Here is a 27,291-nt window from a genome sequence, read left to right on the forward strand (position 1 = left end):
GCCCTATTCATATACATATGTCATACCCAATTTGTGTACCTGCTCATTACATAAATGGGGCAAGGAAGTTGCCCAGTACGTGAAATGAGCAGGTACACAAATTGATTGTGACATATATAGAGAGAGGATATAGGAAATAGCAAGCAATTTGTTAGCTCCGGCACCTAAAAAATTAGCACTGCAACCCCTGGTCTTGGAACATCATCGAGTTATTGCCATCCAAGGTCAGTGAGTATAGGGGTGAGAGGAAACGTTGTGATTTTGGAATTGGGGAGCACGGGAGTCACTCATCCCGGGATAACGAAATCACGTATGAAGTTTTTAACAGCAGTTCGGCTGAGGAAGGCGTAGAGACACACACATCCTTTCTGAGGTGCACTTCCATGCCCATCCTAAAACCACTAGGAGCCTAATCATCCAGGAACGTAAACAAGCACAGAGATCCCCGCCCTTTTCCACTGACACTATCAGTCGGAAACATCCAAATGGCATTCTCCTCCTCCCTTGGTGGCCACGCCACAAAGTTTGTTACGTTCTTGAAGGGGTGCATAGAGCTTCGGTGTGTGGCGAATGTAGAGCTGAACGCCCGGCGGTTGGAGCGGGCTGCTGCAGCCTCGCATTTTCATTAGATGTAGTCCGTGGGATTGGTATGTGTGGCCTGCGCGCGTGTGTGTGGGTGACTGCGAGGGAAAGGCGTTGTTGTTGTGGCTGGCAAAGGCTGATTATCTCTTTTGGTATTTCTTTTCTTCCCCCGCCCCCAACCCTCTCTCTCGCCCATCCTTTGTATCTGACAGCGGGAGGTGCAGGAAGTTTGACAGCGGTAGGATTGCAAACAACATTTGTGGAAAATAAACCATCTCCCTGCGTGCAGCCTGTTCAGGAGCAACGCTGTCCCTAGTGCGACCAGCAGCAGCCACGGACCATGTCAGAGCACCGGCTGATGGTAGAGGAACTCAACGAGCTTCTAGCAAACGACAGTGGCTTTTACAGCCTCCCAGCCCAGCACTGCAATGAAGTTTACTCCAGAATATATGTGGGCAATGCGTAAGTATTTTATTTACTGCTTGCTGCACACTTGAAGCATTGCAACCACTCTCCCTCCCACTCTTAGTTTTCTCATTAGTAAATCGATTGTAGGTTCCATTGATCTGAATGAGATTGCTGATCACGCTTGCCGGCTGTTTTTTAAGCTTCTTTAAAACACCGTTTCTAGCCTTTGAGATATTAGTTGATTACTGGCAGTTGATAATTGATCCCAACGATTTGCTTACATTTTATCTGCTGTGTCTGTGGCCCTGTGAAATATGCGTGCGAATCTGTGTACGTATACAAAATACATTATATATGTACCATGCCTAGTAATTACGTAAATAAAAATGTGCATTAGATATAAATTATTGTAATTCTTTTAAAACGTGGTGTTAGAATTTTTTAAGTGCACGTAACCTTTTTTTCTGGATATCGAAGCTTCGACTTACCTCTGTGAAATGGATTTCTGGATTATACGAGAGGAGCAAAATTATACGTCGTGTTTAGTTTACAGCCTGCCCTGTTGCTATCGAGGAACGGATGAAAGTTGCAACAATGTTGATTTTTTTATACATATAATGAAGGTGTCAACTGATTTCACAGTCTAAATGCAGCCTCAGGCGAAGGTCCACCTGCAACCTTCAAATGCTATATTGCAAATAAAATGGCTGTGCAGTGAAACACAAGTTATCTAGTATGGTGAAGTCTTTACTAACTTTATTATGATCTTTTCAAAAAGGTGGTAGACGGCTAAGTCCAGGTCTATGTTCATTTCCCTGACCTGATGTTGACGCTATCGTTTTTCTCTCTTTCTTGGGTGATGTTCTTTGGGAGAAGAGAGGTTGTAAGGGGAGGTGGTGATGGGATTGGTGTGCCTGGGCAGACCTCATTATTACTTGATGACCCTTTGAGAAAATATAGAGTGGTGGATTGAACACAGCCAGAACAGTTAAGTAACCTAGTCATTTATTGTAATGGTCCCGCCGGACTTCTAAAGGAAAAAGCAAGATAATATTAGAACATTAATTCAACAAATCATAAATTTTATTGTGCACTTTGGCCTCAATACAACTCTTGTATGTGCACTACAAGTGAGGTTTTGGCTTGAAGTGTGGTTGCTAAGTGGAGATACAACATTTAGAATGTGCCACAGTAGCATAGCGGTCAGCATGGAGTGATTACAGCTCTGGGCATTCTGGAGTTCAGAGTTCAATTCTGGTGCTGTCTGTAAGGAGTTTGCACGTTCTCCCTTGACCACGCGTTTCCTCCGGGTGCTCCGGTTTCCTTAGACAGTCCAAAGATGTACCGGTTAGTAGGTTAATTGGTCACCGTGATTAAGCTAGTGTTAAATAGGCGTGTTGCTGGATGGTGCGGCTCGTTGGGCCGGAAAGGCCTGTTCTGCACTGTATCTCTAAATAAATCAATAAGGCTTTTGGAGAGGAATTCAGATTGGAAAAGTATCAGGGTATGGACCTGTTGCAAGCAAGTAGGATTAGCATAGATAGACATCATGGTTGGCATGAACGAGGTGGACCTAATGTCCTGTTTCTGTGCTGTGCAGTTCTATGAGGGACATTCTCTCACAGTTTTCCATGTCCTGCGTTTGAACAACGGGTGAGAAAACCACACTGGGTTGACCTTGGGAAGAAGTTCATGAAGATCTGTCTATAAAGTACCCACTCTTTGGCCAAAACAGTATTTTCAAAAATGCCACAGGATTTGCATCAAAATAAGCACCATGCAGTGTTCTGTAAATTTTGTGACTTCTTTTGCAGTAATGGTTTTAAATAATAAAATAAACACAAGGTCAGTAACATGATTCTTGACCTTTTAAGTGGGTAGTCTCTCAGCCAAGGTGTTACCTTCAGGAAGGACTGATGAAGTAAGCACAGTAACCACGTAATGATGTCAGATTATATTTAGCACACATAGAAGCAGTGTTAAAACAACTTTATTTTCCAAGTGCAAACAGTGTTCTTTTCTCATGCATTTCCTTAAGAAGATTTTTTTTGCCTATGAGACAGTTGTGAATTTGTCATCATTACTCATGCATTAAATCAATTTCTTTCAGAAGGTGCTTGGAATTTTGGTGATGTGCTATATTTAATATATAGTCTAACAAGTTCCAGTGAGGATAGTGAAGAACTTCCAATTGAAATTGCTTTCAAGGTCTTAACAAGGTTAACATATGACGAACGTTTGGCAGCTTTGGGCCTGTACTTACTGGAATTTAGTGTGGGGATCTCAGACATCCCACCCCTCCTGGATGTTCTGGGAGCCTCCCGCATATTGATAGTGGCTCCCTGATGCCTGTAAATTATATACAATATCCCGGAAATCGATTTTTGCGAGAGAGAGAGAGAGAGTGTGTGAGAGCACGCCATGGCAGAATGTTCCAGAAAAAGAAAATATAAAACGTACGTCACCCCAGACTACACTAAAGTGTACCTCTGCCTAATAGGGGTCAAAAATAATGAGTGTTGCTCGCTGCACTGTTTGCAACAGTGACTTTTCTATTGCCCATGGTGGGTTAAGACTGTAAAAGACATGTTGAGGTGAGTTTAACAGGTGTCATTCATTCATTAGCATAGCTAACATTATTTAAACTAGCTGCTAAGGAGCTACTCTATTGCAGACATCCCACCTCTCCCGGAAGTTCCCGGAGTCTCCCGCAAACTGATGGCGTTACCTCCCTGAAATGAGTTTTTGCAGGATAGGATGTCTGGGATCTTATTGAAACCTACTGAATGTTAAAAGGACTTGATAAAGTGGATGTGGAGAGGATGTTTCCTCTGGTGGGGGGATAAGGAGGATTTTTTTTTAGCCAGAGAGTAGTGAATCTATGGAATGGTCTCCCACAGACTCCGGTGGAGGCCAAGTCCGTGGGTATATTTAAAGTGAAAATTGATAGTTTCCTGATTTGGTCAGGGCATCAAAGGTTATGGTGAGAAGGCAGATGTATAGAGTTGAATGGGATCTGGAATTAGCCATGATAGAATGGCAGAGCAGACTCGATGGGCTGAATGGCCTAATTCTGCTCCTATGTCTTTTGGTCTTAAGTGGTTGAATTTTAAGATAATTGCATAAAATTCGGCTCTACCAATGGAAATCAAAGGCTTTCATAGAGTAAATGAAAATAAACCATTTCTTCTGGCTGGAGAATATGGAACAAAGGGGCAAATTATTAGCTCATTGCAATTGAGAAGCCATAGTGTCTGAACACAGAGTCAACACCAAGAAGTTCAAGTTCATTGTCATTTCAACTGTATACACATATACTGTGAAATGAAGCAATGTTCCTCTGGACCAAGGTGCACAAAATAGTACTTAAGACTCACACACAACACATAAGGTAATATTACCAAAAATAAATTAACAAATAATAAATATATTCCAGAAGATTGACATTTAGCATCAGGTACATTTACGACACAAGTTAAAAAAGTAGGCAGTACTACTACTGGCGCTTCATACGTAATGAGAGGTGGTTGGTGGCAGAGAGTTCAGTAGTCTCATGGACTGGGGGAAGAAGCTGTTTCCCAGTTCTTGCCCTAATGCTGTGGTACCTCCTGCTTGATGGTAGGGGGTCAAAGAGATTGTAGGACAGATGGGAGGGATCCTTGATAAATACCTTGAGTAAGTGGAAGGGAGAAAACAGAAAATACGTTTTTACACAGTGCTAAGTGGAAACCTGGAACCTTGTCCACAACATGCCATAGATGCTGTGTCAGTTGTAATCTGTGAAGGTGAAATAGGCACGTGGACAGATTTCTATAATGAGAGTGTAGCAAGGATTACGCATCGCAGGTGGAGTCATGATCTGATTGTAGAGTGGAGCAAATGAAAGAGTATAATTTATTTCAACAGAAAGTAACTCGTGTTAGTTTTGTATGCAATTTATAACTCACAATACCATTGAATTTTGGATTTTGAGGTAAAACAAGACACTGGAGGGGACGTCGGTACATAGGAGACAGAATGTGTACAGATTGCAATTTATTTTAGCTGTAGCACAGCTGAATTACTGTGTCGGGTCGTCTTTCACAGAATAAAAATAGGCCCAAATGTCCTGGCGTCTGCAAATTATGTATAGGCATCTTCACACCATCTCTGACATTGGAGAAAAGCTGATATGAGGAATAACGGATAGTGACCGTTGTGAAAAGTTCCTCACCAGATTTCTTCATCAGAAACATTAATTGTGGTTGATATGGTGCGTCTGTCATTTACCTAGCCATGTTCTAACTCACTTTTGTATGTTACTGCATCATTGTTAATGGATAGAATGAGATCTAAATAATCACATTTGCGCAGAAATGCTTTTGCCTCTGATAAAATACCAAAAAACTAGTTTACTTCGAAAATCCTATATTAATAGAATTCTGTCAGTAAACAGGTTTCACCTTTGGATCTTTCCATATACATACATTGGTTTGAGCTACAAATAATTATGTATTAAGGTTACTTGGTGACTTAATTACATACAGTGGAAAGTTAGAAGACAATAGAAGAATAGTTAGAAGAAATCTGTTCTTCATGAAGACATAGATACAGAGCTTGAAGAACTTGTCTGCTTTCAACAAACTGATTTGGAGGGTATTATTGGTTGCTTGTTTGAGTTGGGTATGCGTAGTTCATCACAAAGTGAGTCCAGTAGCTTGACCTTTGCTTTATCCCATAAACAGTAGCCTGTTTGATATGTACAAATGAATCCTTAGCATGTTTTTTCTAGGGCTCTTTATATCACACATAAAATCAGAAAATGAAAATGAGGGTTGGAACATGATTCTTGATGCCAATCAGTGTGATTCTGGAACTCTCAGTCCATTGGTGACCCGCATTCACTTCATTTCCCACAACCTGTGGGAAGGTGGCTTTCATTGACCGGGTTGCTGTTTATTCAAAAGGACATGCTGGATGAATGGGTTACGGGCAAGAATCTTTCACCTCACAGCTTCTTCACAGAACTTAGCCTTAGCTTAAGAAACACGTTTCACCCTTGCACTTTTAAGTGACTTGGATAGTCAAACTTCTCATTAGAGAATGATACTTAGTGTACAATTCAAGGGGAAATAGAGATAGATTCATTGCTACAAAATTTTAATTGGTAAAATCAATGAAAACTGGCACTTTGAGGCAACAAGTCACAGAGAGGTACAGCATTGAAACAGCCCTTCAGCCCTTTGAGTGTATGCTTGTAATCTTTTGCTGCTGTAGCTGATCCACTTCAAGTTTTGACATGTGTGTTCAGTGATGCTCTTCTGCACACCACTGTTGTAACTTGTGGTTATTTGAGTTACTGTCACCTTCTTGTCAGCTTGAACCAGTCTGGGCCATTCTCCTCTGACCTTTCTCATGAACAAGGCATTTTCGGCCAAAGAACTGCCGCTAACTGGACGTTCATACTCTTGTAGTTTTGCACAATTTTGTACAATATACAAACATAAACCTTTGGTAAAAGTCTCCAGAGACTGTTGTGCATGAAATTCCCAGAAGATCAGCAGTTTTTGAGATATTCAAACCACCCCTTCTGGCACCAACAATAATTCCATGGTCAAAGTCACTTAGATTACATTTCCTTCCCCATCCTGATGTTTGGTCTGAAATATAACTGAACCTCTTGACCATGACTGCATGCTTTTATGCCTTGAGTCGCTGCCACATGATTGGCTGATTAGATATTTCAAAGTAAATTTATTATCAAAGTACATTAACAAGCATTTACATTTCAAGCAGGTGTACAGGTGTACCTAATAAAGTGGCCACTGAGTGTATACTGACCTTCAACCACCCATTTACACTAATGTAATTTCTTTATGGGGCAAGTAATCATTCTTGGATGCCTTGCTGAGATGGAACTCATAAACAAGAAGATTATTTCTGATGCTTTTTAAGTCATTTTATTTTTAGGACCACCTAAGAGTATTTGCATGTTGAAATATTCCTTTCAAGGTCATATGGTTTATTCTGCTCTTTATTACAATGATTTCAACATGAATTCATGTTTGTATGTATATCTTCTTTAGTACTGTTGCATTTATTACAGCTGAAATTTACTTCAAATTAAACAGTTCATTAGAAAGGAATGTAGTAGGATTTTAAAGTGTGGTCAGATTCATTTACTTATTAATAACAGTAATATGGCCCAAGTGAAATGCTACATCTGCCGGGAACATACACAGCTAATTATAGAAATCACGTCAGTTCACAGTGGCAGACAGCTGCTGGTTTGCTGCACTGTTTGTGAGAGCGCAGACCACTTGGTGAGCAGGCAGATCATCTCTGGAGAGGCTGTTAAACATGCCTGACTTTTCCGGACTCTTGCAGTTTTGCACAATTTTGTACAATTTGCAAATGTAAACCTTTGGAAAAAGTCTTGAAAAACATTGAATAATCACTCAGCATGTCACATTGCAGAGTAGTCCAGGGAAAAGCTGAGGTATGCTGTCATCGGACAGACTTCAGGCACCTCCTACCGTCACAGAATCCAATGATTTTTAGAAAAAAAATTCAAAAAAAATTTCACTTGCTGTTTGTCCTTATTATACTTTTTAGTTATTGAAACAAAGGTAAGCTCCCTGTTAATGCAAGTGTAGAATGCTGCCTGTTGTATATTTGATCGAATGTGATCAGCTAAGACTGGCCACTCTGTTACTGTCTGTATCTTATATTTCCTCACAAAGCCATTGGGCCCATTGAGTCTGTGCCAGTTCACTAACCAATCCCATTTCCCCACTAGTTTTCACTGTAATCTATTTCTACAACAGAGTCAGAATCAGGTATATTATCACTGACATATGTTGTGAGTGTTTTGTGGTTGCAGTACAGTGCAAGACATGTAGCAAAAATTACTGTAAGTTCGGAAAAAATAAATAGTGCAAAAGAGGTAGTGTTCGTGGATCATTCAGAAATCTGATGGCATAGGGAAAGAAGCTGTTCCTAAAATGTTGAGTGTGGATCTTCAGGCTCTTGTCTCCTGGTGGTAGTAATGAGAAGAGGGCATGTCCAGTATGGTGATGTTCCTTAATGATGGATGCCACCTCTGGAGAGGGTTGAGGCCACGAAACTGCTAAGCCAAGAACCCTCTGAAACCTCTTTTGATCCTGCACATTGTAGGCTCCATACCAGGCGGTGATGCAACCAGTCAGAATGGCTGTTTCACCATACATGCAAGAGTCCTCGGTGACATAACAAATCTCCCAAAACTCCGAATGAGGTACAGCTGCTGACATGCTTTTCTCATGATTCCATCAACGTATTCAGCCCAAGATAGATCCTCTGAGCTGTTGACCCCCCCCCCCTCCAGAACTTGAAACTTGAAGCTGCTCGCCTTGCCACCACTGACTCCTCAGTGAGGACTGGTGTGCATTCTCCTGGTTTCTCCTTCCTGAAATTCACATGCAATTTCTTGACTATGCTGACATTGAATGCAAAATTGTTATTGCACACCATTCAACTAGCTGATCTGTCTGTCTCACTCTTGTGTGCCTCCACATCACCGTCTGAGAGTCTAACAATAATAACGGTGTCATTTGGTGAATTTAGATGGCATTTGAACTGTAGTTAGTCATAAGTCATGAGTGCAGAGAGAGTAGAGTGGTGGGCTAAGCATGCACCCTGGATGTGTGCCTGTGTTGATTGTCGTCAAGAAGATGCTATTACTGATCTGCACTGACTGATCTCCCACCATCCACTTAGTAAGTGGTATTTTACAGTAGCTATATGAATAACTAGCATGCACTTCTTTGGGCTGTGGGAGGAAATTGAAGGACCCTTCAGAGTAAACATGCAGACTCCACGTAGACAGCACCAGCGATCAGGATGAAACTCAGGTGGCTGGAGCTGTGAAATAGCAGCTCTGATAACTGCACCACTCTGCTGTCCTAACTTGAGGAGGTTGATAATTAATACTTTGCTTTTGTTTGCTTGCTTTGTGGCTGCCTGTAAGCAAATAAATCTCAAGGTGTATAATTTATACATTCTTTGAAAATAAATATACTTGAATCTTGAATCTTTTAATCTTCAAGCTCGTGTAGACGATAAAACCACGAGATATAGGAGCAGAATTAGGCCATTTGGCCCATCGAGTCTGCTCCGTCATTTCATCATGGCTGATCCATTTCCCTCTTAGCCCCAATCTCCTGCTTTCTCCCCATTTCCCTTCATGCCCTGACTAATGAAGAATCTTATCAGTTTCTGCCTTAAATATACCCAATGTCTTGGCCTCCACAGTTGCCTGTGGCAACGAATTCCACAGATTGACCATTCTCTGGCTAAAGAAATTCCTCATCTCTGTTCTAACTGGACATCCCTCTATTCTGAGGCTGTGCCCTTCGCCATTATACTCCCCCAACATAGGAAACATCCTCTCCACGTCCATTCTATCGAGGCCTTGCAACACTCAAATGAGATTCCCCCCTAATTCTTCTGAATTCTATTGAGTACAGCTCAGAGCCATCAAACGCTCCTCATGTGATAAGCCTTTCAATCTCAGAATCATTTTTGTGAACCTCCTTTGAACTCTTTCCAACGTTGGCACATCCTTTCTTAGATAAGGGGCCCAAAACTGCTCTCAGTACTCCAAATGAGGCCTCACCAGTGCCTTATAAAGCCTCAACATTACATTCTTTCTTTTATGTTCTAGTCCTCTCGAAATGAATGCTAACATTGCATCTGCCTTCCTCACCACTAACTGAACCTGTAAATTAACTTTTAGAGAATCCTGCATGAGGACTCACAAGTCCTCAGGTTTTTGAATTTTTTTCTCCATTTAGAAAATAGGCTACACTTTTATTTCTTCTACCAGAGCGCATAACCATACATTTCCCGACACTGTATTCTATCTGCCATTTCTTTGCCCATTCTCTTAATCTGTCTAAGTCCTTTCTGTAGTTTCTCTACTTCCTCAACACACCTGCCCCTCCACTTATCTTCATATTGTCCGCAGACTTGGCCACAGAGCAATCAAATCCGTCATCCAAATCATTGACATATAACTCAAAAAGAAGTTGTCCCAACACAAACCCCTGTGGAACACCACTAGTCACCGACAGCCAACCAGAAAAGGGCCCCTTTATTCCCACTCTTTGCCTCCCAATCAGCCAATGCTCTATCCAGGCTAATATCTTTCCTGTAACACCATGGGCTCTTAACTTGTTAAGGAGCCTCATGTGGCACTTTGTCAAAGGCCTTCTGAAAAACAAAGTACACAACATTCACTGATTCTCCTTTGTCTATCCTGCTTGTTATTTCTTCAAAGAATTCCAACAGATTTACCAGGCAAGATTTCCCCTGAAGGAAACCATGCCGACTTTGGCCTATTTTATCATGTGCTTCCAAGTACCCTGAAGCCACATCCTTAATAATTGACTCCAACATCTTCCCAACCACAGAGATTAGACTAACTGCCTTATAATTTCCTTTCTTTTGCCTCTCTCCCTTCTTGAAAAGTGGAGTGACATTTGAAATTTTCCTGTCCTCCAGATGAAGCCTCCTTTTGTTCACTACCAACAGAAAGAAAAGGCTCACACATAAAATGCTGGAGAAACTCAGCAGGTCAGACAGCATCTATGGAGGGGAATAAATGGCCGATGCTGTGGCTCGGCCCGAAATGTCGACTGTTTATTCCCCTCCATAAACGCTGCCTGACCTGCTGGGTTTCTCCAGCTTTTTGTGTGTATTGCTTTGGATTTCCAGCATCTGCAGATTCTCTTGTGTTTAAGAAAAAAGCTCACTTTGGACTGAGAGATTGAAGACCTTCTGATGTCCTTGGTCTGTGTGTAAGCATAAGGTACTACCTGAAGAGGAGAAAGTTAAGGGACAAGAAAGTAGATGTACTAAGTAAATTCAGCATTACCATGGCTGAGTCCTCACCATCAAAGTCCTAGTGGTCACCATTAACCAACATCTTACCTGGATGAACCACATAAATACTGTGGTTAAAGAACAAATCAGAAATCTGGTATGCTGTGGAGAGTGATTCACCTCCTGACACCCCAGTGTTTTTCCACCATTTGCACTCAACAAGTTAGAGTGTGATGAAAAGTGTTCCACTTGCCTGAATGAATTCAGTGGGGATAAAACTGAAGAAGCTTCACATTTCCAGGACATAGCAGCCCACCTCATTCACCACCCTGAATATTCATTCCCTCCGCCACTGAAGCAGAGTGGCTGTGGCATGTGCCAGTTACAAGACACATTTCAGCGACTCACCCAGACAACTTTAACAGCATCTCCCAAAACCTGCACCCTTCATCACCAAGGACTCGGGCAGATGACAGCACTACCATCTACATCTTGGTAAGTTGGTTTATTATTGTTGCATGTTCTGAGGTACAGTGAAAACTTAGGTTTGCATTCCGTCCTTGCAGATCATTTTATTACAACAGTGCATTGAGATAGTATAAGGGAAAAACAAAAGCAGAATAAAATGTCACAGTTACAGAGCATGTGCAGTGCTGGCAGACAATATAGTGCAAGGCCATAATGAGGTGAGGTCAAGAGTCCATCTTATCACAATGGAGACTGGAGGCCATATACCATCTTGACTCAGAAATACAGTATGTTGACATTCCTTTATCTCATTAGGTCTAAATCCTGTAACCCCCATCTCAGAAGCACCATGAAGGACAGCAATAGTTCACCCCCATCCTTTCAAGGGCGTTTAGGCATAGGCCAGAAATGCCTAGGTCCTGAATAATCCGCAAGTTTAAAAAAAGACAAAGATTTATATTTGTTTCATACTTTTTAAAAACTATGGATTAGTTATTACCGAAATAGTCATGAAGGAGTTACATTCAATTTCTGTGGTGAATGTGTACAAATTATAGATTTATAATCAGGGATTCATATAAGTTACAATAGAAATCTTGTACAAGGTGAAAAGTGAATGTAATAATTAAGATGTATTAATTAAAGGTAATAGTTGGTACTGCAGAACTGAGCAAGTGATGTGCAGTATTTTTGATGATCTGCCTCTTCTGGGTGTACTTGTACTACTGGTTTAGTCAGTGGATCTTTTTACAGTTTGACTAATATGGTCATACTTAATTACCCTCCTTTTAATTGATAAGGTAGAATAATCTGAATTTCATGCTTTCATTTGGCAACAAAAGCTGTGATCGCTTGTGTAGGGAATATAAGGGCAGGGACAAGTTTGGTCAGTTCTCTGTTTTGCTTCCTGTGATGTTAAAGAAAAATCAGCATTATCAAAGTTCTAGCAAAGTTTGCCAAAATACTGTGTGTCTCTAGCATTTTGCTTTTATTATCAAGGTCTCACAAAAGGTTATCGGCCTGAAACACTGGCTGTTTCTTTTTCGACAGGTGCCGCCTAACATACTGAGTACAGTATTTCCAGAATCTGCTTTATATCTCAGGTTTCCAGCATCTGCAATTGTTTGCTTTTCAATTCTAGTTGAAACTCTGCCAAAGAGTAAAACCAAAATGAATGCATTTGAAGGGTTGGATTGATGCTGCAAACTGGGGAAATAATTATCCCAAGTTTACTTTGGTACTTCACTTTAGCTAACACACCATTTAGTAACTCTGTCCAAATTTTCCTGTCTCCCCTTCCCCCCCCCACCGCCCTTCAAAATTCCAAAGGGATCATTTCTGCTTGGACATTTTAGCTTTTTCATTACTACTGACACCCACTCTTGTTTCCCGTGGCACCTTTCTCCACAAATGCAGGAAATGCAAAATCTGGCTTTTACCCCTTCCTTTCCTGTCATCCAGGGCTACATAACAATGCTTTAAGGTGAAGCAGTGGTTCCTTGCTCCTATTAGGTAATGAGCTGCATTCAGCAGTCTTAAGTGGAGACAGAGATATATTTATTTAGCAATACAATGCAGAATAGGCCCTTCTGGCCCTTTGAGCCATGCCCAGCAACCCCCAACAAACCCGATTAGCCCTAACCAAATCAGAGACAATTTACAATGACCAATTAACCTACCCTGTACACCTTTGGAGTGTGGGCGGAAACTGGAGGACCCAGAGAAACCCATGCATTCCTTGGGGAGGATGTACAGACACTCCTCAGAATGGTGTCGGAATTGAACTCCAGACTTCGGTAAGCCCTGAGCTGTAATAGCATCGTGTTAACCACTACGCTACTGTAGCGCCGGAGGTAAAGTTGATGAAATTGATGAGCTCAGCAAGAGTGCCTGATGCAACACCAATGCAGTCGTCAATGCAGCATAGAAAGAGTTGGGGAGCATTACTAGGGAAGTGGTACTCCATCTCTCGCCCTTACTCTGCAACGTAACCTTGTTTTCCTTCCAACCTTGCCCGGTTTTAATGAAATGTCATTGACTTTAAAGCTGTTTTACTTGCTGCAGATGCAGCCTGATATGTTGAATATTTGATTTGGCTTCAGATGTCTTGCATCTATAGTATTTGAATTAAAAAGCAAAAAGTTACAGATGTTATAGCTGTGAAATAAACTCAGAAAACTCTAAGCATTGGGCAGCATCAATGGAGAATGAGACTGAGTTAACGTTTCAGAATGATGGCCTTTTGAATGCACTGGGAAAACAGGCTTGCTTTAGGTTGCATTGAAGGGGGAAAGGGTCAGGTGAGCAAAGAGAAATGTCTGTGATAGATGGGGGAGCAATAAAAATATAATTCACTCATATTAGTGTCAAATGAGAGAGGGTGATGTTGGTTTGCTAAAGATTGCAAACAAGTTCAGAGAGAGAGAAAATAAAAGAGGATGACAATGCATTATACCAAATACCACTTCCTGAGAATCTCTAATTAAAGGAAATGCTGAGGTGTTTTTCCCCCCCTCTCTCCATTTGGTCCTCTGAATGTTTCTAGTATTGTTTGCTTTTAGTAGTATTTTGGTTCTGTTTGTAATTCATCTTTACTTATTTCTGTAAATACTTGAGGCAGTAGAGTAAAATCTAGAGGTGCTGTTCAATGGTCTCTTGCTTCCAGCTGTTCCATCTCCTGCCCTATACAGTTGTCTGCTTAAAACATTCATCCCCACAGCACAGGCCAGTTGGAGAGCCAAAGGACTCATTTCACAACTGGATGGTAATTGTCTCTCGGTTAAACAGTACTTTCACATTTCTGTCATATTTTTTATAGCTAATTCTACGATGGGATTGTATAGGGCAAAAGGGAATGATTTCTACTATTGTAACTCTGGCAAATTCAATTAACTCCACTTCCATGCTCTTTACCCACAGCCCTGCAAATTTCTCCATTTTAAGTGTTTATTCATTTCTCTTTCAAAAGTTTAAAAAAAAGCAAAATGTAAACTGAATGGATTGTAAGTACCTAGCAGGTCAGGCAGCATCTGAGGATAGAGTTAACCTCAGGTCTTATCAGGAAGCCTTATGGAAGTTGCTCCTTTCACCCTTTCAAAACACATGGAAATAAAAATATTCCAAATGGCAAACACAATTTCAGTTAATGCTGCTATTATGGCAATTTGGAGTAAATTTTAATTAGTGTAGAATCCAATCCAGTGCAGTGGAATTAGCAAACATATGAGGCGGATATTTTGACTGTGGGGCAATTTTGTTTCACCTGTTAAGCCTGTCAGTAAGTAATTTTTAAAGACTAAGTACTGTAGATTGGAACATGTACAACAAAACCAGAAGACTTTAGAATCTTTGCTGATCAAGTAGAAAAGACAGCAACTTGCAGCAGTTCTGGAGCTTTGAGCAGGGGCCAATCAGTGCTTGGGTTTGATTGACAAGAACAAATTAAAGTAAGGCTGGAAAAGCAGAGTGGCCATTGTTGGAGTGGGCAGAGTTAGAGTGGAGATTTTGAGGCTTCAGCTCTTTGAGGATTCAGTGAGGGGAGGTTTCAGTCAGAGATGACAAAAAAAAGCTGTAGGTGGAGGTTCTCTCCCCTCCCCTTCTTTACACTTGCTCAGTTAGAACAGCAGAGATGCCAGGCAGGGTAGTGGAATGCTCCTCTTGCAGGATGTAGGAAAACAGGGAGACCTCCAGTGTCTCCCTGCCTTCCTGTGAGAAGTGCATCCAGCTGCAGCTTCTAACACTCCACATTAAGGAGTTGGAGCTGGAACTGGATAAACTCCAGATCATTCGGGAGGCTGAGGGAGTGATAGATAGGACATATAGGAAGGTAGTTACACTGAAGGTGCAGGACACAGGAAACTGGGTGACAGTCAGAAGGGGGAAAGGGTTTAACAGCCATTGCAGAGTAACCCTATGCCATCCCCCTCAACAACAGGTGCATCACTTTGAATACTGTCGGGGGGATGAACTAACAGGGGAAAGTCACAGCGGTCAGGTCTCTGGAACTGAATCTGACTTTGTGATTCAAAAGTGAAAGAGGGAGAAGAGGTGAGTTGTGGTGATAGGGGATTTTGTAGTTAGGGTGGGCAAGAACAAGATTCCTGGATGGTACGTTGCCTCCCGGATGCCAGGGTCCAGTATATTTTGGATCAAGTCTTCAGCATTCTTAAGTGGGAGGGTGAACAGCCAGAGGTCGTGGTCTGTGTAGGTACCAATGATATGGGTAGGACAAGTGACAAGGTTCTGCAAAGGAAGTTCCGGGAGTTAGATGCTAAGTTAAAGGGCAGGACCTCCGCAGTTGTGATCTCAGGATTGCTACCCATGCCACGTGCTAGTGAGGCCAGAAATGGGAAGTTTACACAGTTTAACACATGGCTAAGGAGTTGGGGTAGGAGGGAGGGCATAAGATCTTTGGATCATTGGGGTCTCTTCCAGGGAAGGTGAGATCTGTACAGACGTGATTGTTTACACCTAAACAGGAAGGTTTGCTAGTGCTGCACGATGGGATTTAAACTAGAGTTGTAGGGGGACGGGAACCAGAGTGCCAGAACAGTTCATGGAGAGGTTGTGGAGACAGATGTTGGTAAGACCTCCCGACAAAGTCAAGAATCAAAAGATTGAGCATGGTGTGGCTAGTATCCTGAGGTGCATGTATTTCAATTCAAAAAGTATCGTAGGAAAGGCAGTTGAGCTTCGGGTATAGACCAACACCTGGAAGTATGACATTGTAGCCATTAGTGAGACTTGATTATAGGAGGGGCAAGACTGGCGGCTCAATATTCCGGGGTTCCGTTGTTTTAGATGCAACAGAACTAAAGGAGTGGGCTGGCATTACTACTCAGGGAAGATATCATGGCAGTGCTTTGTCAGGCCAGACTGAAAAATTCATCTAGTGAGACATTATGGGTGGAGCTGAGAAATAAGAAAGGTATCCAAGCAACACACACAAAATGCTGGAGGAACTCATCAGACCAGGAGGCATCTAGAAAAAAAGTACAGTCGACATTTCGGGCTGAGACCCTTCGGCAGGACTGGAGAAAAAGAGCTGAGGAGTAGATTTAAAAGGTGGGGGAGGGGAGAGAGAAACACCAGGTGATAAGGGAAACGTGGAGAGGGAGGGATGAAGTAAAGAGCTGGGAAGTTGATTGGTGAAAGAGACAGAAGGCCATGGAAGAAAGAAAAGGGGGGAGGAGTGCCAGAGGGAGGCAATGGATGGGCAAGGAGATAAGGTGAGAGGGGAAAAAGGGGATGGGAAATGGTGGGGGTGGGGGAGTGGTGGCATTACTGGAAGTTCGAGAAATCGATGTTCATGCCAACAGGTTGGAGGCCACCCAAATGGAATATAAGGTGTTGTTCCTGCACCCTAAGTGTGGCCTCATCATGACAGTGGAGGGGGCCATAGATTGACATAGGAATGGGAAGTGGAATTAAAATGGATGGCCACTGGAAGATCCCGCTTTTTCTGGCAGATGACTCACAGGTACTTAACGAAGTCTCTCAATCTATGTTGGGTCTCGCCGATATTCAAGAGGCCACAGTAGGAGCACCGGACACCGAGCACTTACGCTCCATCCACCAGAAAAAGTGGGATCTCCCAGTGACCACCCATTTTAGTTCCACTTCCCATTCCCATATGTCAATCCATGGCCTCCTCTACTGTTGCGATGAGGCCACGTTTAGGTTGGAGGCACAACTCCTTATATTCCGTCTGGGTAGCCTCCAACCTGATGGCATGAGCATTGGTTTCTCGAACATCCAATAATGCCCCCCACTCCCCCTCTCCTTCACCATTTCCCATCTCCTTTTCCTTTTCTCACCTTATCTCCTGCCTGCCCATCCTTCTGGTGCTTCTCCCCCCCCCCCCCCCCTTTTCTTCCTTCCATGGCCTTCTGTTCTCTCCTTTTGGACTCTCTCTTCTCCAGCCCTGTATCTCTTTCACCAATCAACTTCCCAGCTCTTTACTTCATCCCTCCCCCTTCAGGTTTCACCTTTTACCTTGTGTTTCTCTCTCCACTCTCTGACCTTTTACATCTACTCCTCAGCTTTTTTTCTCCAGTCCTGCCAAAGGGTCTCTGCTCAAAATGTTGACTGTTTACTCTTTTCCATAGATGCTGCCTGGCCTGCTGAGTTCCTCCAGCGTTTTGTGTGTGTTGCTTAACTTTACACATATGGACTGGGACTGCCATGCTGTAAAAGGAACAGGTGGGATAGAGTTTGGCAAATGTGTTCAGGAAAGTTTCCTTCATCAGAATGTAAAGAGGAACACTTTGCATTCAGTAACCACAATGCCATTAGTTTCAAAGTAAATATGCAAAGAGATAGGTCTGGTCCATGGGTTGAGATTCTAAACTGGAGAAAGGCCAATTTTGATGGTATCAGAAATGACCTGGCAAGTGTGGATTGGGTCCAGCTGTTTTCTGGCAAAGGTGTACTTGGTAAGTGGGAGGCCTTCAGAAGCGAAATTTTGAGAATACAAAGCTTGTATGTGCCTGTCAGAATAAAACAAGTGTAGGGAACCTTGGTTTTCAAGAGATATTGAGGCCATGGTTCAGAGAAAGAGAATTGCATAACAGGTATAGGCAGGTAGGAACAAATGAGGTTCTTACAGAGTATAAGAAATGCAAGAGAATAGTTAAAGAAATCAGGAGGGCTAAAAGAAGGCATGTGGTTGCTTAGCAGACAAGGTGAAAGAGAATCCTAAGGGATTCTACAGATATTTTAAGAGCAAAATGATTGTAAGGGACACAGTTGGTCCACTGGAAGACCAAAATGGTAATCGAAAAGAGATGGGGGAAGATCTTAAATAAATATTTTGTGTCTGTATTTACTGGGGAAGCAGACATAGAGTCTATAGAAGCGAGGCGAAGAGGTATCAACTTCATGGATCCTATACAGATTAGAGGAGGAGGTGTTTGCTGTCTTGAGGCAAATCAGGGTGGATAAATCACCAGGACCTGACAAGGTGTTCCCTCGGACCCTTTGAGAGGCAAGTGCAGAAATTGCCAGGGCTCCTGCAAAGATATTTAAATCATCCTTAGTGACAGGTGAGGTACCAGGAGGACTGGAAGACAGCCAAAGTTGTGCCGCTGTTTAAAAAAGTTCTAAACAGAAACCAGGAAATTATAGACCTTTGTTGTACTTTGGTAGGATCAACCAGGGTGGGTCTTATACAGTGAGCGGTAGGACACTGAGGAGTGTGGTAGAACAAAGGGATCTGGGAATACAGGCCCATCATTTGTTGAAAGTGGTGTCACAGGTAGCTAGGGTTGCAAAGAATGCTTTGCTACACTGACCTTCATAAATCAAAGTATTGAATACAGGAGATGGGATGTTATGTTGAAGCTGTATAAACATTGGCAGGGCCTAATTTGCAGTATTGTGTGCTGTTTTGGTCACCTAGCTACAGGAAAGATGTGAAAAAAAGGTTGAAAGAGTACAGAGAAAAATTACAAGGATATTGCTGGGACTGGAGTACCTGAGTTATAAGGAACGATTGAATAGGTTAGGACTTTATTCCTTAGAACGTAGAAGATTGAGAGGAGATACGGTAAATGCGAACAGACTTTTTCCACTGAGATTGGATGGGACTGCAGCCTGAGGTCATGGGTTAAGGATGAAAGGTGAAAAGTTTAAGGGAATATGAGGGGAAACTTCTTCACTCAGAGGGTGGTGAGAGTGTGGAATGAGCTGCTAGCACAAGTGGTGCTTGCGAGCTCGATTTCAACGTTTAAATGATGTTTGGGTAGATACATGCATGGTGGGGGGTATGGAGGGTAGTGGTCCCAGTGCACATTGATCAGAGCAGGCAGTTTAAGTGGCTTCTGTATGGACTGGATGGGCCAAATGGCCTGTTTCTGTGTTCTACTTTTCTATGGCCTTGTGACCGTTAGTTTCTCAGCAGACCGAGTGGCATCTCTGGAGAAGGAACCCTAGCTGACGGTTCAGAGCTGTGACCTCCAACATTAGTTTCAAAAACCTTTGAGAGTCTAAGGCTATTTTTTTAATCTTTTATTTTTCAGATTTGTTGCACAAAATCTTATGAGGTTAGAGCGATTGGGGATAACACATGTGTTGAACAGTGCAGAAGGCAACTCATTCATGCACGTTAACACCAGTGCGGAGTTCTACGCAGGGTCAGGGATAACATACCATGGAATTAGAGCCAACGACACAGAAGCATTTGACCTGAGTGCATATTTTGAAGAAGCTGCTGACTTCATTGACAAGGCCTTGGCACAAAAGGATGGTGAGTCAAAGTGTGTAGCTAAACTGTTACTATAGATAACTTGCTATTTTATCTGTGAATTTGTCATCTCAACTGCACAACTTGTTGCCATATAAAGCATTAGGTTAATCTTTCTTTCAAAAGGAAAATCAAGCTTAGCTTAGTTTAGTTTCGATTAGAAAATCAAGCTTCCATGTAGGCTTACATCTAACTAATTGCTAATACAAGCCAGTTGTCCACCAAATTATTGATGTACTGTATGAAGTTACAACATATTGCCTCAAAAAATCCCTATCCATTATGGTAGCTAGGGAAAACTAAATAAATTAAATTTATTTAATTAAGTTATTTGTATAAAGAGTAGAATAAAAAGAAGTATCAGTTAAAAACCTGATTTCTTGAGGGAGGTAATCCCTCTTTACTGCCCAGCACGGGTTAATTGTGACTCCGGATGGTTCATTAGAGACAGAGAGTCATACAGCACGGAAAAAACGTCATTCAGCCCACATGGTGCATGCCAATCAGGATTTCCATCTGAATTAGTCCCCCTTACCTGCATTGGCCCATATGCCTCTATACCTTTCCTATCATGTCCCTTTCAAATGGTGTCATTGTACCTGCCCCAATCATTTCCTGTGGCAGCTCATTCCATATACTGGCCACTATCTTGTAAGATGTCCCTCAGGTTGCTACTAAATTGCCCCTCCCCGCCTTAAACTTATGTCCTCTAGTTCATGATTCCTGACCCTGGGAAAAAGATTGTGGTAACCCCTAACTTATATAGCCAAGCAAGCGACTTAGCTTAAGAACAATTAGAGATGGGCATTTTATGCTCTGGAACAACAATAAATTTGTTCTTCATGTGTACTAACTGATTCAGAATCAAAAGTACTTTCACTTCCCATCTTGCAAAAATCAAATTCCTTTGTTCTTCCTTGCAAATAATTTATTAATACTTGGCATTTTGGAGCAAGATTAATTGAGGGATTGAACTGAATTAAACAGAATGTAAAACAGTATGGTGGCACTGAAATATCATTCATCTGTGTTATGCATTGACAACAAGTTGATATATCTGCAGAGTTCCAGTCTCAAAATGCTCTGTAATTTATGGTAATAGGAATAATTGAGTAATAGGGAAAAGGAAATTGGGAATCTGAAAGCTATAGGTCATCAGCAATTTATAATAAATACCATTAGGAGATAATGGAGATTGATGTTAGCTATTTAATTCTGAACTGTAACCTTGTAATGATCTCCACTTTCTGATGACCTGTTCAGCATTTCCTCTGGAAAAGATTTGGAGGTTGATGAATTCTGAAATACTGATCACAGAATGGAAGGGACCATTATTCATCTCTGTATGCTAAATTTAACTTACCTGAAAGTTATTTGATCTAATTTGCAGATAAAATACAAATGATATTTGGCAAAGGTACAGTGCAACATTAAGAAATCAAAGAAGTTGAGGCCTATCAAGAGGCTTTGTTGATACATTAACACTGAACAACAATGCCATTCCCATAGTGCATTATAATGTGAGCTTATTTGTAGCACAAATATTTTCATGATGATATTGAAGTTCAGAGCCATATGGTACTTTTTGTTAAGGTGCAGTTTTGGGCTTGCAGGTAGGTTCTGGTAAGGCCACAAATAAAAACAGAAAACGCTGGAGATAATCAGCATTGTACAAGATCATGAACCTAAAACATGAGCCCTTTGTTTCTTACTCCACAGATCTACATGCTTGTTGAGTGTTTCCAGAAATTTCTATTTTAATTTCAGATATATGCCACCTGCAGATTTTTGCATTTTGTTAAGACTTGCATTTTGTAAGCCTGAATGTTGGTTCAATTGTCTAATATGCTTCAGAGGTCAATACTGTGAATTTGGGACCAATAAGCAAGGCAATAAAATAGAAAATATGCTGGAAGATATGTGCACAGCACTTCCAACCTAAGAGATTAGCAGCTGCACATTTTAATGCCTCATTTCTCCTTGTACTCTGACGGTTCTGGTTTGCAAACTCTGAACCCCTCATTCATCCCTGGAAATTCAGTCCTATCCATTCAAGTAGAGGAAAGAGAGAGAGTACCACTGTATACCACTGATTAAACGGAGAGCAATTATAAATATTTTTATAACTTTGTTTTTATGACTTGCATTTTACCAGAGAAATCTGTAAATTATTGTTTCAAGTAAGGTCAACAAACGAATACACCACAGATATTTCAGCTATCTGAATGAGACTTGCCTGTGATCTTTCCCTGTCAATGTTGAAGAAGTAATCTTACAAGTAAATATGCCTCAAATGATTAGATTAATGACTGGTCTCAATTAGGATGCAATGGGCCTATAAAGCCATTTATGTCATTGGAGAACATGTGAGGTTCAATATTTAATCTTCTAAGTGGTTTTGGAGCAGTGAGGTTATTTCTTTGCTTTTTCAGACCATTTTCTGTAGTTGCAGCGAGGTCACCATATTGGTAGCTTGGCTGAAGATGTTGAGTTTTAAAGGAAAGCACTGCCATTCTTTTGTGCAGATCCATTCTAAGTGAACTGGAAAGTGATTTGGATTTGAAAAGTTTAAGGCAAAAGGCCAGCTGGACTCATTTGGCAGGTAGTTTGGATATTATTCAAGCAATATTTTTGTTATTGATCACTGGTTAACTGCCAACACTTGGCACTTATTGGCATTACCATTGCCATCAATATTCTGGGGCCATCATTAACAATCAGCTGGATCAGTTACATAACCACTGTGGTTACAATTCTTGTGATGTGTGACGAGCTTCTTGACATCACAAGGCCTTTCTACCATCTACAACGTACGAGTAAAGAGTGTGATGGAGCCGTTGCTACTTACCTGGATGAGCGTAGTGCCAGAAAATCTCAGGAAGCTCAACATCATCAAGGGCAAAGCAGCCTACTTGACTAACACCTTATTAACCATATTAAGTATTCATTCCCTCCACCTCAGGCACAGAGTGACTGCAGAGCGTACCATCTTCAAAATGAACTCCGGTTACTCGCACAAAGTACTCTAAGGTACGTCTCAGACTCACCATCAGAATTGAGAAGGGCTGCAGGTTCCTGTGATCTCCTCACCTTCAGGATCCCTCCAAAACTGCACAGTATCCTGACTTGGAAGTACATCCCTGGTCCTTCCACTGCATTTAAATCCTGGAACGCCCAACCCAGCAATGTAGAGGGCATGCTTCGTTGTGAGCTGCAGCAGTTCAAGGAAGTTGCTTATATCCACTTTATCAAGTGCATTTAGGGATATGCAATAAATGCTGCTTTTGCTAGCAATATCCAGGTCCTGAAAATGAACTAAAAATATTGTTTCTTACTCAGTTGATTGGTTTTGTTTACCCTTGAATGAACAATACTCGTACCAAACTAATATATACTGTTGTATGGTAATGGGGGAGAGGAGAGAAAGTACTCATGGTGCATTTGGTAGTTATGTATTAAAAGCAGGTCTTTTATTCAGAGTCCTTTAACTTGTAGAATTTTGCAAGATCACACACCATTAAACATGGTTTGACTCTGAAGTTCATGGGATTTAAACCATACACCAAGCTTGCAGAAATGCCAATCTTGTTGCATTTTCATTTTGTGCTCAACGGACTTTTTAATAACTCAGCTCCGGCAAGAAAAGGCATGAATTGATATAAAAAATAAGGGTGACAGGAAAGATGTAGGACATTGAAAAGCAACTGAAAATGCACAAGAGCAGGTTCACCCTTCCAGCACAAACTGCACATGCTGGAATCTGAAGTAACACACAAAGTGCTGGGGGAACTCAGTATCTATGGGAGGAAATGGAATCCAGATGAAGGGTTTCATTCTGGAACATTGACTGCCTATTTCCCACTGTAGATGCTGCCTGACCCGTTCCATTCCTCCAGTGTTATGTTTGACTGGCAGATGCTGATTTGTTCGCTTGCAGGGCATCAGCAGCTAATTGTACACTGTTCTTCCTCCCCAGGGCGAGTGTTTGTGCATTGCCGTGAAGGATACAGTCGTTCGCCTACTCTTGTAATTGCTTATCTCATGCTGCGACACAAAATGGATGTCAAAACGGCTCTGATAACCATCCGTCAGAAAAGGGAGATTGGGCCAAATGATGGATTCTTGCGCCAACTCTGTCAATTAAATGAAAAACTAGTTAAGGAGGGTAAACTTTAGTCTTAGCCAGTTTGGAAGTAGCCAGTGCCTGATGAGAATTAATAGATACCTGAGATTTCAGTGTACCAAATGTGTGTTGAATTTAGGGCTGGGATAAAGTTTCATTGTTTCAATAATTTCTTCAGTGGGATTGACTTACTTTGAAGGAATTTAGGAAAAGGTCAAGATAGCAGCGACCCAGCATTATGTTTAACACATAATTCCATTGTCTCCAAATGTAGTAGGACCCTTGGATTCGGGTTGATGCGTGTTGGTCTTTGGGATCATAGTTTTGGATTGTAATGCAGGAAAATTAATTTATTGTGCTCAGTTACTGTACCAAGTTACAGTTAATGATGTGAATCTGTTAGAAATATCCCAGTGTTTTAGTGCCTAGGTCTTGCAGTTAGCTCAATTAGTTGGGCTTGATGCAGTTATCAACTGAGTACTATAAGCAAACAAATTTTCCTACGTTTCAGTGGCTTTGTAATGGTGTACTTTATTGACTATAGTGCACCTTATAAAGGATGGGAAAGGTGCTATATAAATGTAACTCTCTTTCTGTCGTTCACCTTACTTGGTTGCTGCAATGTTTGACATTATTGACAAGTTAGCACATTGTAGATCAGTGTCAAACTCCATTTAATCATCCCCAGAACTGCAGATGTTCCCTTTTCTTCCCTATTTTGGGGCGGACATGTTTTTGCTGTGTGAATTGATAAAAATCAAATTAATTATCCATACATCTTTATACAAGGATGCCATTAGATAATTACACTTGTCTGTAAATGAAAGGCAAAAAACCTAAGGGTCCCAGAATTCTGCTTTTCTTTCCAAATAATGTGTCTGACCCGCTAAGTGCTTCCAGCATTTTCTGTTCTTATTGCTATTTGCCTTTAGTTCCTCTGAGGGGGTGAAAACTAATTAATATTTTGACTAACCCTTCAGAATCCTTCCTCTCAAATGTTGCATACTTGCATGTGCCTAAGCACATGTTCCTCTGCATGGTAATAAAAACATTAATTTAATCAATACTGTGCAGGCAGTTTGTTCCCTTCGTCATGTTCTGTTAAAGTCCTTGAACTGAAATCATTGATCCTAATATCACTATAACAATCCTGTGAAAAATTAGGTCCAAACCAGGAGTATTTGTAATATCGCTAACCCGGACCCCATTTGATGGTTTGTGAAGTATGACACTTAAGTTTGTTGGAGAATCTAATCCCTTTAACTATGGTAAAGCTCCACCAATATCTCAATATGCTACTTTGTCAGTTTTGGAAAGGTTTGTTTCCAGCATAGAATATTGTAAGGGTTGGTTAGAAGGGATACTTAATGGTCCTGCTGAAGAAAATTGAAGAAAAGCTTTGGTCCTGGCCATAGTTAACTAATTTGAATTTGCAAGTTGTTGTAATTATTTCTGTGTCTTCAAAGTGTACATTATCAAGACTGTAGCAATACGATGCCTTTCATATTGTCAGTTGTTCAAATACTTTATCATATAAACAGTGTTTTAATATTACCGGCATCATCTGAATCTCGCATGACCTAAACTACCTTACAGTGGCATGCAAAAGTTTGGACACCCTTGGTCAAAATTTCTGTTACTGTGAATAGTTAAGTGAGTAGAAGATGAACTGATCTCCAAAAGTCATAAAGTTAAAGATGAAACATTCTTTTCAACGTTTTAAGCAAGATTAGTGTATTATTTTTGTTTTGTGCAATTTTAGAGTGAATGAAAGGAAAGGAGCACCATGCAGAAGTTTGGGCACCCCAAGAGATTTGAGCTCTTCGATAACTTCTACCAAGGTCTCAGACCTCAATTAGCTTGTTAGGGCTATGGTTTGTTCACAGTCATTGTTAGGAAAGGCCAGGTGATGCAAATTTCAAAACTTTATAAATACCCTGACTCCTCAAACCTTGTTCCAACAATCAGCAGCCATGGGCTCCTCTAAGCAGCTGCCTAGCACTCTGAAAATTAAAATAAATGATGCCCACAAAGCAGGAGAAGGCTATAAGAAGATAGCAAAGCGTTTTCAAGTAGCCGTTTCCTCAGCTTGTAATGTAATTAAGAAATGGCAGTTAACAGGAACGGTGGTGATCAAGTTGAGGTCTGGAAGACCAAGAAAACTTTCCGAGAGAACTGCTCGTAGGATTGCTAGAAAGGCAAATCAAAACCTCCGTTTGACTGCAAAAGACCTTCAGGAAGATTTAGCAGACTCTGGAGTGGTGGTGCACAGTTCTACTGTGCAGTGACACCTGCACAAATATGACCTTCATGGAAGAGTCATCAGAAGAAAACCTTTCCTGTGTCCTCACCACAAAATTCAGCATCAGAAGTTTGCAAAGGAACGTCTAAACAAGCCTGATACATTTTGGAAACAAGTCCTGTGGACTGATGAAGTTAAAATAGAACTTTTTGGCTGCAATGAGCAAAGATATGTTTGGAGAAAAAAGGGTGCAGAATTTCATGAAAAGAACACCTCTCCAACTGTTAAGCACGGGGGTGTATCGATCTTGCCTTGGGCTTGTGTTGCAGCCAGTAGCACGGGGAATATTTCACTGGTAGAGCGAAGAATGCATTCAATTAAATACCAGCAAATTCTGGAAGCAAACATCACACCGTAGGTAAAAAAAACTGAAGGTGAAAAGAGGATGGCTTCTACAACAGGATAATGATCCTAAGAAAGAGAGAAATTGCCCTTAAACTCACAAGAGAGCATAGGCCATCAACCTTTTGCTGTTGATGTTTCTGTAGCAGGCAATTTCTTTTTTACGAGGCCGATTTGCTAGCTCGATGCTCAACCCAGCATGGATGAAAAGCATGCACGGGAGCCGGCTGGATTCGAACTTGGGACCTTCCGCCCCAAAGTCCAGCGCTAATGGCACTACGCCACCAGCTAGCTTAATGATCCTAAACACACCTCAAAATCCACAATGGACTGCCTCAAGAGGCGCAAGCTGAAGGTTTTGCCATGGCCCTCACAGTCCCCTGAGCTAAACATCATTGAAAATCAGTGGATAGACCTCAAAAGAGCAGTACATGCAAGACAGCCCAAGAATCTCACAGAACTGGAAGCCTTTTGCAAAGAAGAATGGGTGAAAATCCCCCAAACAAGAATTGAAAGACTCTTAGCTGGCTACAGTAAGTGTTTACAAGCTGTGATACTTGCCAAAGGGGGTGTTACTAAGTACTGATTGCTTTGGGCCCTTTTCCTTTTTTGTTATTTTGAAACTGTAAAAGATGGAAATAAAAAAATTTTCTTGCTTAAAATATTGAAGAAATGTGTCATCTTTAACTTTATGCCTTTTGGAAATCAGGTCATCTTTTACTCGCTCAGCTATTCACAGTAACAGAAATTTTGACCAGGGGTGCTCAAACTTTTGCATGCCATTGTATCACCTCCTGCTTTGCAGATCATATCGAAAGCTCTACTGCTTGTCTGCTTCAGCCTCGTGCAAAACTGCTCAATGTACTTGGCTACCAGATGCACAGAGAAAATTAACTTCTATTGGGTTAACACGCTTGAAGTTCCAAAGGCATTTGGTATTGAAAACAAAGTAAGCTGTACATTTAACATTTGGTTGCTAAA

At 41.4% G+C, this 27,291-nt stretch overlaps 1 protein-coding gene across 1 annotated transcript; it reads left to right on the top strand.

The window, feature by feature from the left end:
- The first annotated feature begins 442 nt into the window (after positions 1-442).
- On the top strand, positions 443-27,009 carry dusp3a (dual specificity phosphatase 3a). The gene is made up of 4 exons (XM_072248848.1): positions 443-647; positions 795-1,044; positions 19,320-19,546; positions 23,520-27,009. The coding sequence occupies exons 2-4, from the start codon at positions 923-925 to the stop codon at positions 23,717-23,719; spliced, it is 549 nt and encodes a 182-aa protein (XP_072104949.1). The 5' UTR covers positions 443-647; positions 795-922; the 3' UTR covers positions 23,720-27,009.
- Positions 27,010-27,291: the final 282 nt, after the last annotated feature.

Source organism: Mobula birostris, chromosome X (assembly GCF_030028105.1).
Source record: "Mobula birostris isolate sMobBir1 chromosome X, sMobBir1.hap1, whole genome shotgun sequence".
In the NCBI taxonomy this organism is placed as follows: Eukaryota; Metazoa; Chordata; class Chondrichthyes; order Myliobatiformes; family Myliobatidae; genus Mobula; species Mobula birostris.